This window comes from Sander lucioperca, chromosome 7 (genome assembly GCF_008315115.2).
Source record: "Sander lucioperca isolate FBNREF2018 chromosome 7, SLUC_FBN_1.2, whole genome shotgun sequence".
NCBI classification, from domain to species: domain Eukaryota; kingdom Metazoa; phylum Chordata; class Actinopteri; order Perciformes; family Percidae; genus Sander; species Sander lucioperca.
In genome coordinates, this window is record NC_050179.1 from 32,032,396 (window position 1) to 32,045,805 (window position 13,410).

At 38.0% G+C, this 13,410-nt stretch overlaps 1 protein-coding gene across 2 annotated transcripts in view; it reads right to left on the bottom strand.

The window, feature by feature from the left end:
- LOC116034644 (Na(+)/H(+) exchange regulatory cofactor NHE-RF3-like) overlaps positions 1–11,508 on the bottom strand; it is a 116,274-nt gene extending 104,766 nt beyond the window's left edge. Inside the window, exons 1-2 of one of the 2 annotated variants that reach the window (XM_036003359.1) lie at positions 11,319–11,508; positions 1,283–1,310 (exon numbers count right to left, since the gene is read on the bottom strand). In XM_036003359.1, coding sequence (XP_035859252.1) covers positions 1,283–1,310; positions 11,319–11,334 — 44 coding nt within the window. In that variant the 5' untranslated portion in view covers positions 11,335–11,508. The remainder of the gene's footprint in view (positions 1–1,282; positions 1,311–11,318) is intronic. The other variant, XM_036003358.1, reaches the window with a different exon arrangement.
- Between the last annotated feature and the right edge of the window lie 1,902 nt (positions 11,509–13,410).

Consider the following 13,410-nt stretch of genomic DNA (forward strand, 5'->3'; position numbering starts at 1 on the left):
TTTTTAAAGGACCATACTGGTGTTTTGAAAGTTGTATTTCATTCTAATAGGCCGATTCTCACTGACTGCTCACCATTTCAAAGACTGCTGTTCTATTAGACATTACAAACAGGCAGTGGCCCAGTGGTTACTATCATTTCACTATATCATTTTTCAGATACGTGCAGAATGTTTCTGAGGTTTCTTGGTGATGAATATGCATCAGTTTGATATATTCATGAGTATCCTGACATAGTGACTCTCATTTATACAAATAATTATAACTAAGTCATGTGGTCAAAACAAACCAGTAAGACCTGTGTCAGCTTACTACTATGACTGAGCAGCAAGACTACATTTATATTGGATGATTCTCCAGTGCACCATTGAGGCCCTGTGCAATGCATACCAACCATTGTTTATTTGTCATAAACCCAATCTTTCATATTATACAGTTCATAGTACTTTCATAGTATAGACCATAGTTGTATGTGCAAACATACTATATAAAAACATAATTTAAAGTTGTATCTCGAATATTTTCATTTAACTCAATTGGACAGATAGTCTAGCTAGCTGTCTCAATTTACCCTGCAGAGATCTGAAAAGCAATTAACCATAGTCCTCATAAATCCACCAGACATCGGCGAAAAGACATGCATCTCACGGAATTTCCTGCGGCACCGGAGCAATTATGGAAGTGTAATGTCGAGGATATAGACTACTAAACTCTCAACTCAATTTAATTGTTTTTACTTGAAGAAAAATTATAATACATTCAGGACTGACATTTTAATGCCACTTTAAGGAATATTAAAAACCTTGCCACTAAACGTAATCTGAAATTTTGCAGGATTGTTGAATATCAACATTCTTGTCTGCTTATAGGGTTGGTAAGATGAACACGTTGCATAGAGGATACAATTTCCTTGTGGTCGTGGCTGCTGAAAGTATCCAGAAGATAAGAAGCTCACAGTTCAGCTTTTATCTGCCTCAGTGTTATCAAAGTTATGTCATCACTGCATAGCAATAAACACAACACACTGTCAACAGGGATACAGTTCAATGAAAACTGTTGGCAGTGTGTCTGTGAGTATCAGATTGTTCCTCAAAAGAGGTTGGGGTTGAATTTTTTTTTTTGTAATTTTGATATTTTTTATAAACTGGCATTATTGTAAGGTATATATAATTTGTAGGGAATGGTCTAAAACACAAGTGTGATCCTTTAATAAGCAGCAGATTTCTGTTTATCAGGAGGTATTACAGTAGTACTAAGACTAATTGTATCTAAAGCTGTACTTACCGTGGAAATTCCATTGCATCCTGGCAGCCTGTGGAAGTGACAGTGACACAATAAGATATTTGTACCTTCCTGCATCCACAGACAACTGTAACATTGCTCTGTCATCATCACAAGGACCCAGACACATTTAGGTGAGGTCAAACAGTGTTTAGCCCCATGCCTTTGTCCAAAATGTATTATTTACAATGGACACCTATCAAGGAGTGCTGTAACTTGAATATAAAGGACAGCTCCGATGAAATCACTTGGTTGAGGCAAATTAAATTACTCTCAGAAGTAAGCAATCAAACTTATACAGGCAAGCTTATTATTACACAATGATGTGGGCTTTCAAACACTGACCAAAAGTATACAACAGCACTGCTTCACACTGTAGGAAGCTGCTGCTACTGGGGCTCCTTTTTGGCTGGGCCAAGATCCCGTGAGAATTGTGGGATAACATATCAGACAAAAATCCATATTACTAGGCTTCAAGTTATGCATTTGTGCCCGAACAGCAGCTTACTGAACCAATCAGCATCCTGTAAGAAGCGACTGGCAGCTACATGCGTGGTTTAGGTGTGTGTGACAAAACAACAATGGGGACGTGATAGACAGATGGTTCATCCAATCACCTGCCAGTTTTTTTTTTTTTTAAAGTGCCTGCCCTTTTCCAAACAGTTTCCAATGACGGCTTTTCAAAAGGTTCTGTGTAACAAACCATCTGGCTTGTCAGGTTAGCAATGCAAAGCCAGCCCTATAAACACAAAAGTCTGTGAATGAGTGAGTGAGTGAGTGAGTGAGTGAGTGAGTGAGTGAGTGAGTGAGTGAGTGTTTCCCCACTGGCTGTTGCTCTTTGGAAATCAATACCACTGACTGTCCTCATTACATCCTTATGGGGTGTTAACATTCTGTAAATCTTGTACTGTTTATTGACTGTTGTTCATTCTGCATCTATTGCACGCTAAGACGGAATGTTCTGCTGACCTTGGATTAATTATCAGATCCATAACTTTTACCGAAAAGCAGTTTTTGAACAATTCATTGTGTAAACTGATTTAAGGTTACATAACATCACATTGGAGAACACCGTACAGGTGGTCTTTTTGCACACACGCAGTGTACAAATGTTAATTCATGAAGTGAATGAATGTAATTAGGGTAGGTACCGAAACCCATATTAAACTGTTTTGGTGTAATTTATTATCACGCTGCAGCATCTCCTCTGCTCTCTGCGTCAGGGCTGACCTCCGACAACTACACTCGTTACTGGAAGTGCAATAAAACATTATTATCATCATTACCTTATCAATACACCTGATCAACATGCATAAACATGTAAACGTATATAAAAGCGACATTTCAAACTGCTCTATCTGAAGCCTCTCATTTACTGCCAGTGGCATTTCTAGACCATTAGACAGGTCAAGGCTTACTGTTTACTGCCACTATGTTTTACACAAGCACAACATACTAGCTGGGCTAGGGTCGTTAGTATTAATAACTATGCCAACCGATGCTGTCAGAACCTTTTTCTTTTGTATTGATATTTTGACAGGACAACAGATGTTACAGAACTTCATGACATTACATTCACAATTGTGTTCCTTGCCCCTAAATTTCTTTTTAAACAACACTAAACAGCAGCATCCCTTGGACAAGGACTGATTACTAGAATTATGGATTAATAGAAATCAGACTACTACACAAATACTTTCCCACCTCTTCCCTTAAATTAACTCAGGCCGCCATTCAATACAATTTCAAAATGAGACACAGCTGTGGACAATCCAGAATGGACATTACAATAAGAGGAATACAAACCAATAAAAAATAAAATAAACAAAACTAAATTAAATTAAACATGCCTTGAGATTGTCTGTCACGTTCATGAGGATACAGCTATTAAAAGTTATTAGTGTATATGAAGTCTGAGCTTATAGTGACAGCTGAAGGGCAGATTACGTTAGCATTAGCTGTTTTCATGAAGCTCCCAGCTGAGCTCCTATAACTCACAAAACAGTTAGGAAACAAGAACAAGCTAATTAATGATAACATTATCATTTTGGAGGATGTACATTTTTATTTTATTTCCAATCCTTCTTTTAATTCCCAACCTGTCACTCCTCTATACTACTTAGCCTCTACTGTAGCTTCTGTGTCGTAAAATGCCATAATGCCTTGCTTTGCTCACTCAAATTCACATCACAACCTTAGTCTCTATAGTTACAAACTAAAACAGGAGGAATGACTGGTACTGACTGAGGTCTGTGTTCTTCATTCTAACCAGAATTCAGTGGAATATTATTTGTTTTATTTACATTTTAGATTTGTTTCCATTAAGAGATTAAAATAAATAAATTATAATCCTGTTCTGAGTTTAATCTTTTTTTTAAATAATCTTTTTGGCAATAATTTATCACACTGACCAGACATGTTTTGTCTGGTCAGTTTTGTTTAATAAGGCCCAGGCTGAGCAGCCCAAAGTCACACTCAAAGTAGTTCATTTAAAATGAAACGTTACTCAATGACTTCTTAGGACAGAAAAATTTAATTATTCATTTTGCAAAGGGCTTAATTCAAAGCACAAACAGATGAGGTTCTCTATCGTATTGAGATCTCTCCACCGTTACATATTCCATAGGTACAGGGGATGATCCCCATAACCGAGCGTTATAATTTCAACATCAAGAATTACAAGAAAAAAAACGCAAAAGTAACTCATTAAATGTTAGCTGCCTGAGTCAACTGTACTTGCTTTTATCTTTCCTTAAAGTTGTAGTCCGTAAGATTTTCATCTAGTTAACCCTGTCGTAATGTTTTATGAGTTTTTGTTCCCTGCACTTTTTGATGCTCAGGTTGGTTCAGATGTCAGCACTATTGGCCATGTTGTGTCAGCTAATAATGTTAGCAACGTGAGCTCCGCACTCAGTGAATAAGGGCAAAGTGGTGCTGCCCGCTCTTCCTCGGCCTCCACTTCATCAGCTAAGGTTGTTTCACATATGCCACAATGGCTATTAGGTTATTAGTTTGTGTCACATTACTTAGACTCACTCACTTAACTCACATCTTCATGGATGTATTAGGTCGTAGCTAATCTTAGACTAAACTGCTATCTGTGTGGACTGGAGCATGTGAAGGCATCGTGCCATCATTCAGTCGACACCTCACTTGGAAGTCCCAAAGGCCTGCCTGCGATTACATCTTACTGCCAACGCTGTCGCTAGAAACAGCCTAACTCAAATCTTACGGACAACAACTTTAAAACTATGGTGACTACAATTTCACAACGTGACCTCAGCTTATATTCTGTCAAAGTGCAAAGTGAATGTATAACAACTCTTCTCCACTGCCAACGAGGAAGATGGCTTCACACAAAAATGGAGCCTTTAATAAAAAGGATTCTCACAGCTCTGTCATGGTGGTACTAATTCAAGACCAGTGTTGGGAGTAACGCGTTACAAAAGTAACGCAATTACAGTAATGTATTCCTTTTTGCTGTAACACAGTAATATAACACATTACTAATTAAATTTCGGTAATATTATATTCGTTACAATCTCAGTAACGCAAGTTACAACTTTTTAATGCAACATTTAGTGGTGTATTGTTTTTTTAAGAATTCACCAACAGCGCAAAACATTTCTTCACAGGAAAAAGTTATTTCTTGTTGCTGTATTCGATGGTTCAGATGTCTGCAGAGACAGATACATTTGCGAGATGGACATTATTTTCGGGAGTTATTACGCTGCGTTGAAGTGAGCTGTCCTGTTTCTGTTCCTGTGGGAAGAGCCAACCAATGGACAACATCTATGTCCCAACAGGTGACGGTACGTCAGCGCGGACAGCAGTGTGTCTGAGCTGCTGACAGATAGAAACATGTCGGGAATTAATGTTAAGGCTTGCCACACGTAATAGAGCGCAACAGTCCCGTCCACAGTGGTTTCCGTAAGTAAAAATGCAATGCAATTTCTCTATTGACAAATTGGAGTATAAGCCATAAAATCATAACTGTCGATGGTAGACTTAAAACCAGCTACGACATGACTAAGCGATTGTATATGCTCATATAGATGCCAAAAGTTCATGGGGCACCAACCTTGTTTTGAGATAAATGTCTTTTATTCGCGATGTCTTGGATAAGTACTCCATTACCCACAATCCTGAACAATCCCACAATCCCACAGTGATGCCTCTGATTGGTGGAACTCATGCTGGTGAGGAGGGGGAGCTGCCGGGAGCTGCCTGCACGATCCGTCATGCGCATGCCCAAAACATAGACAGTATATAAGAATGGACCAACAGATCCCGTTGCTCTGGACGGAGACCAGTGAAGGATATTAGAAGCACTTTTCCGGTGAGCGCTGAGCGTTACTGCGCAGCCTCCAACTGAGAGAGACGACGTAAATGTGACCCTCTGTCTGAAAGTTGTAAGTCTTCTGGTAGCTGTGCCAAGAGAAATCTCAATCATTCCCAATCTTGCAGAGGCGGAGAGCGTAGGTATATATGTAAGGAGATAACATGGACACAGGCTAATTATCAGTGTTGGGAGTAACGCGTTACAAAAGTAACGCAATTACAGTAATGTATTCCTTTTTGCTGTAACGCAGTAATATAACGCATTACTAATTAAATTTCGGTAATATTATACTCGTTACAATCTCAGTAACGCGAGTTACAACGCATTTTAACGCAACATTTAGTGGTGCATTGTTTTTTTTAAGAATTCACCAACACCGCGACACATTTCTTCACAGGAAAAAAAAAAGCCGTATTATTTTCCTGTCGCTGTATTCGATGGTTGAGATGACTGCAGAGACAGATACATTTGCGAGATGGATATTATTTTCAGGAGTTATTACGCTGCATTGAAGTGAGCTGTCCTGTTTCTGTTCCCGTGGTCAGAGCCAGAACCAGAGACGGTACGGACAGCATGTATGTCCCAACAGGTGACGGTACATCAGCGGCTGACAGATATAAACATGTCGGGAATTAATGTTGAGGCTTGCTACACGTAAATATCATTGCATTTTATCAGCCATGGAGAGTAACTCTGCCTGTAGTGGAATGGCTTCGAATGACGACCAAAAACGCTTGTCTTTTACTGTGACCATTTACTGCTCAATATGTTGCAGTTTTACAAACAAGAAAGTGAACAACTTCAGCCTGACGGACATGTTGCATCCTGGTTGCATCTCAGTAAGCTAGCAAGAGTAGCCTTGGCAACACAACAGATAACTTCTGTGTAGCATACTTCAAAATAAAAGCACTTCCTGTGACTATTCGCAGTAAAACTAAATTACTGTTAAATAAGGTTGTGTAGGCTACCTTTTCACAAACCAGCTGTAAATCAAGTACTGTAAATAATGTTAATAGTGAGTTTTAATCACACTATAATTGAACATTTCCTTTAGAGTGTTTTAAACTAAACAACATGAATTTCTTATTCAAGTGCTATAAACAAACATTTTACAACAATGCCGTACTTTTAATTGAGTATTTTCATTTTCTCCTACTTGCCTATTATACGTTTTACTTATCTATTTTTTTTTATAGATTTAGTTACTTTGCATATTTATATTAATTATACAAAATATGAATAATCTATGATGTATTAAAGTGGATAAATAGGAGACTTTATTGATCCGGTGGTGAAATTCACAAGCTAGCTGCCAAATCAAACATCCCCTGTTATTTTGGTGAAAAAGTTACTCAAAAGTAATGCAAAAGTAGTGTAACGCATTACAATTCAGAGACAGTAATATTGTAATATAACTAATTACTCTCAAATGACAGTAACTAGTAATCTATAATGTATTACATTTTGGAAGTAACTTGCCCAACACTGCTAATTATTGCTAACTAAAATGCTAGTTAACATTAGTAATTAGACTTAAACAGCTAATGTAAGTCGAAACTGCCTGCGAGCTTCTCCTGTACTATACGGTAATTCCTCTACTATGCGACAGTAAGTCCCATGGTTATGACACAATCGTTAGCCTATTTTTACAAAAACGTCTGCTACGAAGCCATAACGTGAGATACAAGGTAAGGGAGCCTTTTATACATTGTTGTGTTTCTTTAGAAATAAACAATGGACAAATAAAGTCTTTAAACGCCTACCGACTCTATACACGATGTGATTGGCCTGACCAGAGTTTGGTTTTTCCAGCTCGCAAGCCAATGGAGAGTGCCTAGACCCCCCTGGCTGCAAATTAAATTTGCTGCCGCTAGGGTGCGTCTAGATTTCTAGGCTACATGGTCTCCAACTTTGGGCCAAAATTATAATGTATTCTCATATAAACTATTTATGTCAGCACAGACATTTTTGTAAATTGCTTAGCCAGTGTATCCCACCATAACTGTTATTATATTGCCAGATTCCAGACAATCCCACTTACTTATATATATCCCACTTACAAATATGAATATATATTTATACTGGTATGCTTCCTAGTGACATTAATGCAAAAATATGAAGAAAAAAACTAAGTGCGAAATAGTCCAGCCTACAGCACAAATATTTCCATCCATAGATAAGAATAATCAAGTCTTACCTCTGAATTTCTTTTCAAAATGCACCAGATTGATGCATTTAAATGTTAAAATAGACAAACGTTTCTTACAGGGGAGCTTGCCCATGGACCCCCCCCCCCCCCCCCCTCTAGGGGGGCTTGTGCCCCAGTGCAGCTCTAGGTCTAGTGACGCTCCTGGGGCAGTGTCCCTGTTTTAAGTTTTACAAAGATAAAAACATTACCTGTTTTGGAGGTATTTACGCTTCTGAGCTGAAAATGTCCCCAGATTTTGTCTCAAAAATCTGGTCACCTTAATGTACACAGTCTTGTACCTTTGAGTTTTTTTTCTGTTCGTTTTTTCAGTCGAAATTATATGTTGTATGCTTATGAGTCACGTCGTAGCTGGTTAGCCTAAGGCATGGTCTAAAACTCTTTATGTGCGGATTTTTCCAGATGTCAATGGGAGAAATGAATGGGAAATTTACTTGAACTCGAACTCAAGGTCTCTCGGAGGAGGAGCGGGACTGTTGAGCTCTATATCATTGCATTTTATCAGCCGTGGAAAGTAACTATGCCTGTAGTGGAATGGCTTCGAATGACGACCAAAAACGCTTGTCTTTTACTGTGACCATTTACTGTTACATGTTTTGTATCTAGCGTCTCATGTTCATCACACTTCAGTAAGCTAGCAAGAGTACACAACAGACAACTTCCGTGTAGACTACTTAAATATAAAAGCACTTCTGTGACGGTTCGCAGTAAAACTAAATTACTGTTAAATAAGGTTGTGTACCTTTTCACATATCAGCTGTAAATCAAGTACTGTAAATAATGTAAATGAGTTTTAATCACACTATAATTGACCATTTCCTTTAGAGTGTTTTAAACTAAACAACATGAATTTCTTATTCAAGTGCTATAAACAAACATTTTACAACAATGCCGTACTTCAATACAATGTAAGGTACTTTTAATTGAGTATTTCATGTTCTCCTACTTGCCTATTGTTTTACTTATCTATTTTTATAGCTTTAGTTACTTTGCATATTCATATTAATTATACAAATTATTATAAATAATCTATGATTTATTAAAGTCGATAAAGAGGAGACTTTATTGATCCGGTGGTGAAATTCACAAGCTAGCTACCAAATCAAACTTCCGTTGTTATTTTGGTGAAAGTAACTCAAAAGTAATGCAAAAGTAGTGTAATGCATTACAATTCAGAGACAGTAATATTGTAATATAACTAATTACTCTCAAATGACAGTTACTAGTAATCTATAATGTATCACATTTTGGAAGTAAATTGCCCAACACTGTTCAAGATATGTTCCTTTTTCTTCAGAAGTCATCTGTCCTGCTGTGGAACAATCATTTAACCAATCACTTAATTTCCCTCCATTCCTGAGTCCACTCCCAAACCAAAGACCCTCAAGAGCAGACACATATATACGCTCTATGTTTATTCTATGATCAGTCTCCTCCCACCAACAGCAGCTCCCCTTCATTGTGACTCAGATATATCATCACTTCATTTCAACCTTTTCAGCCAGTTGAGCCAACAATGTTCAACAGCATTCTGCATGCTTTAAATAAATCATCTTTTTTTACATTGCTCTGTCCTACTGGTACTTTAAGTTCTGCCACCATGGGTTATAGGGGGCCGGGACTGACAGGAACCCCTGCCAGGCCAAAATACGCCAAATATTCCTTCCAGTGTTTGTTTCCCAGAACCTCACACCACAACTTTCTTCCAGACTGCAGTCGGTCTCAATTTACAAGGCCCGGGACCACCACTGACAGTCTTTTAACCCCCCAGCACAACACATTACATAAACGTACATCATGTACTATATACCTGTACATTGCACACACTATATCTCCTGAATTTTTTTGAACATTTCTCAACATCGTTACACATCCTGCACTTAACCACAAAGCCTTCTTTCTTTGTTTATGAACCATCCGCCAAGGCAAATTCCTTAATTAGTGTTACTTACTTGGCAAGGCTGGCAGGCTGTCTGAAGTCAGTCTGACTCTTATCGGACAGTTGAAGGCCATTCAAACAGTATTGTCTTGCTCTGTTTCTAACTTACACTCATCCTCATTAGCTGCATTTCACCAAATAACTCAAACAAAAATCAAGATAAGATACAGGGAGAGCAGAAGAGAGGAGCATCTTCTTACACACTCTACTTCACTGCCTGTTTATTTTTTATTTTTTATATTGTCTAATTGCTTCTAACAAGACATAAAGCAAAACATAACACAATCCATGAAATCCATGCATTGTCTATGAATCTCTTCTATTTTTTTTATTTCAATTTTCAATTTAATTCGAAAAACATATATAGTAAAATTAGACTAGTCTAATTAATCTAGTTTAGTCCCATAGTTCTAAAGGTTAAGTGAATTGTCACTGTGTATGTTCACAATGAATGTACCATACAGTATATATACATTTATTTACATATATGAAATACTAAGTAGGTCTGTGTATCGCTTATCTGTGTAATTTTAAATTAAAAAGATCAATCAAAGGAACTTTCAATTTTCCTATTTTCTATAATTATTTTTTCTATCTATCATTAAGTTTTACTAAGCACATTATTAGATAAAAATCCCAAATGATAATAATTTTGACTTGGGACACACTGTATAAGATAATTTATAACTGTATTCATATATTTCCCTCTGAATGTAGTGTAGTAAAAAAAAACATTTGTTTAGGCCTAAGATTTAATGTTTAATCACCCCTCCTTTGTGTCAACTGTTGCACTCTGATTGGTATATAACCAGTAAGTGACTGTAATAGTAACAGTACTGTAGTAGTAACAGTAGTGAATTACAAGTTTAAGTAGCATGAAAAAGAATATTCAAGAAGAGTACAAGTTCCTCAAATTTGTAGTAAACATTTGCAGACCCAAATCAACAATGTGTTAGTCTGTCTCTCAATACTTTCTGACTTCCTGTCTGTGGCTCTCAGCTCCAAGCCCATTGGTTCCTATCGAAGACAAAAATCTTTAAAAACAAATAGTTTTCTTTAAAAGACTGATTTCCTAAAAATACTTGTTGGGTACTATTTTGAGTGACTGATGAATCTACATTCAATGCTTTAGTGAGTATTTGTGGCAGCAGGACAGTGTACATGGAATGTGTTGACAAAAAGAAAAAGAATCTGCTCTCAGTGGTTTCTTCTCTCCAGAGGTTTCTATTAGAAATTGTAAAAGCCTCAGTGTTGTAAAAATGTATCCAGACAAGGACTTTGGATGGGCAATGTTTAACTAGGAGGAAACAATTGGAGTCACTGTGTGGGGTTAGATCAAAAGAAGTGGTATAGTGTAGCACCTAGCAGATTTCAGACAACAGACCAAACAGTTCCTAAAACATCATAAGAACAAGCATGCACAAAGATTTTACTTTCAAATACAGCACACATGAAGACTTCTCCACAAGTGCGTTATGTCAAGACCGAGTCATGGATTGTATTAGTCAAATCATAGTCATTAGTTTGTCAAGGAGAAAGAGAAAGAGCCTACCTGTGGAGGACCTCATGGAGTCCCGAGGGTGTGTGTGTGTGTGTGTTCCTGCTCAGACTGAGACGCTGTGGTTCACAGCACACACAGACAATAAAAGCCTCCTTCAGCAGGTGGGATAGCGACTCCTTTCTCCACAGTCATCTAGGTTAAACATTGACTGACTGGTAGAGGAAAGCTGTGTGCTGAAAGTGACACATTATGGTGGAAGAGAAAACACTTACAATTTAGCTTATAATGTTGGTACATTGGTCAACTGTCATTACATGAGAAATTAAACCATGTATCAAACAAGCTCTCAAAGTGGAAGTGCTGCCTAGACAAGAGATAAAAAATGCCTCTTCCCTTTTTAAAAATGTATTTGATAACATTGATCACAACAGCAGAGAGCTGGGGTGAGCACCAATTATAGCTGATCAGATCCTATCTTATCTAACCAATTAACAACCATATAGAAGGTTGACATTGCGTTGGTCTAATAATAATTTCATCTTCAATTCTCTATCACTGTATTGGTTCATACAAGGAGTGGGGAATTTCCGGGCCTCCGGGCCGTATGCCGCCCACAAGACAGCTTAATTCAGCCCACAAGTCAATTCAGAATTAATAAAAATAACTCAAATACAAAAATATCTCTAGACAGCAATAAATTATACATAAAATAGTCAATAATATAAAATAACATAACAGAGTCAGGTATCTGGGTGGTCCCTTCCGACTGTATGCCTGTCCGGGTCACAGTGAACCTGAACGCAACAGGTACGTAACCGTAGTAACCTTTTGTGTCATCACTGTTATGCATAATGACGACTGTTGAGAAAAGGAAAGTAGATGCAGAATGTTGTGTTTTTCAAGAAAAATTGACAAAAAAATGATTTTCTTGTTGAAGTGAAAGGCATGCCAGTGTACCTAAAAAGTCAATGTTGGGCGTCATTACAGCTCAAAACATGCTGAACTGGATGAGTTGCAAGGACAAATGCATATGAAAAAAGTCAAGGACTCAGACCGCATTCCAACAGAGACTGTGTTAAGCACACTAGTTTTGTTGTAAGTAAGCTCATAGCTAAGAAGCTGAAACCTTATTCAGGAGATCGTGAAAGAGTGCCTTGTTACTGCTGTGGAGCTGCTAGCACCAGACAAAGTAAAACAGTTCCAAAGTGTTAGTTTATCTCGAATAACCGTAACAAATTAGTGATATGGCAGAATACTTTGAAACAACACTGAAGGACACTGCAATAAAAAAGTCAGTTTTTCTCTCTGGCCTGCGATGAAACAACAGACATAACAAATACTGCCCAACTAGCCATTTTTGTGTGGGATTACTGCTGAATTTGATACGACTGAGGAATCTGCAGGCCATGCATGGCACAACCAAAGGTAAAGATTTGTTTAAGCAAGTTGTTTTGTTACTATTTGAAAAGTTAAGTGGCCTTGCCACAGATGGACCTCCAGCCATGCTTGGCCCACAAAGGGGATTAACTGCATTGGTTAAAAAAAAAACGTCGTCTGAGGCTATGTTTAGACGTAAACAATCTGAGAGAAAATGCAAAAGTGGCATTGCGTTATCACTTTTTATTCCGCGTTAGACAAGTGTTTTGAGGAGGGGGGATCTGCATGCATATGGTGACGCAAAAGTGTGTGAAATTCGATGTAGTATGCACACCAGGTGACTGGGTGGTTGTGTGGACAGCAGTATCCTGTACCTGGAGGGACATCATATCCACACGAGAAAGACGCAGTAAAAGTCAGATATCATCAAAGCTGAAAGCCATAGTATAGGCAGGCTGTGGATACCCAACGGTGGAGTGGCCATGGGCGAGTAATCACTCTATATTTTGATTTATGTAACGAAATATGGGGTGGGTCGCCAGCCACCACAACAATAGAGGCTGCAGACTTTTGCTTTTTTACCCTTTAGACGGCAACGCGATGGTGGAGCATTTTTAAGATTTCCACTCTGGAGGGTGGTTTCACTTCTTTGCGTTTTTAAGCCCCAAAAATGCTGGCGCCGTCTAAACGAAAGGCACATCTGATAAAATATTTTTACGTTTTTGTGTAAACAGGGCCTCAGTCTGGATCCAAATTATTCAGTTGT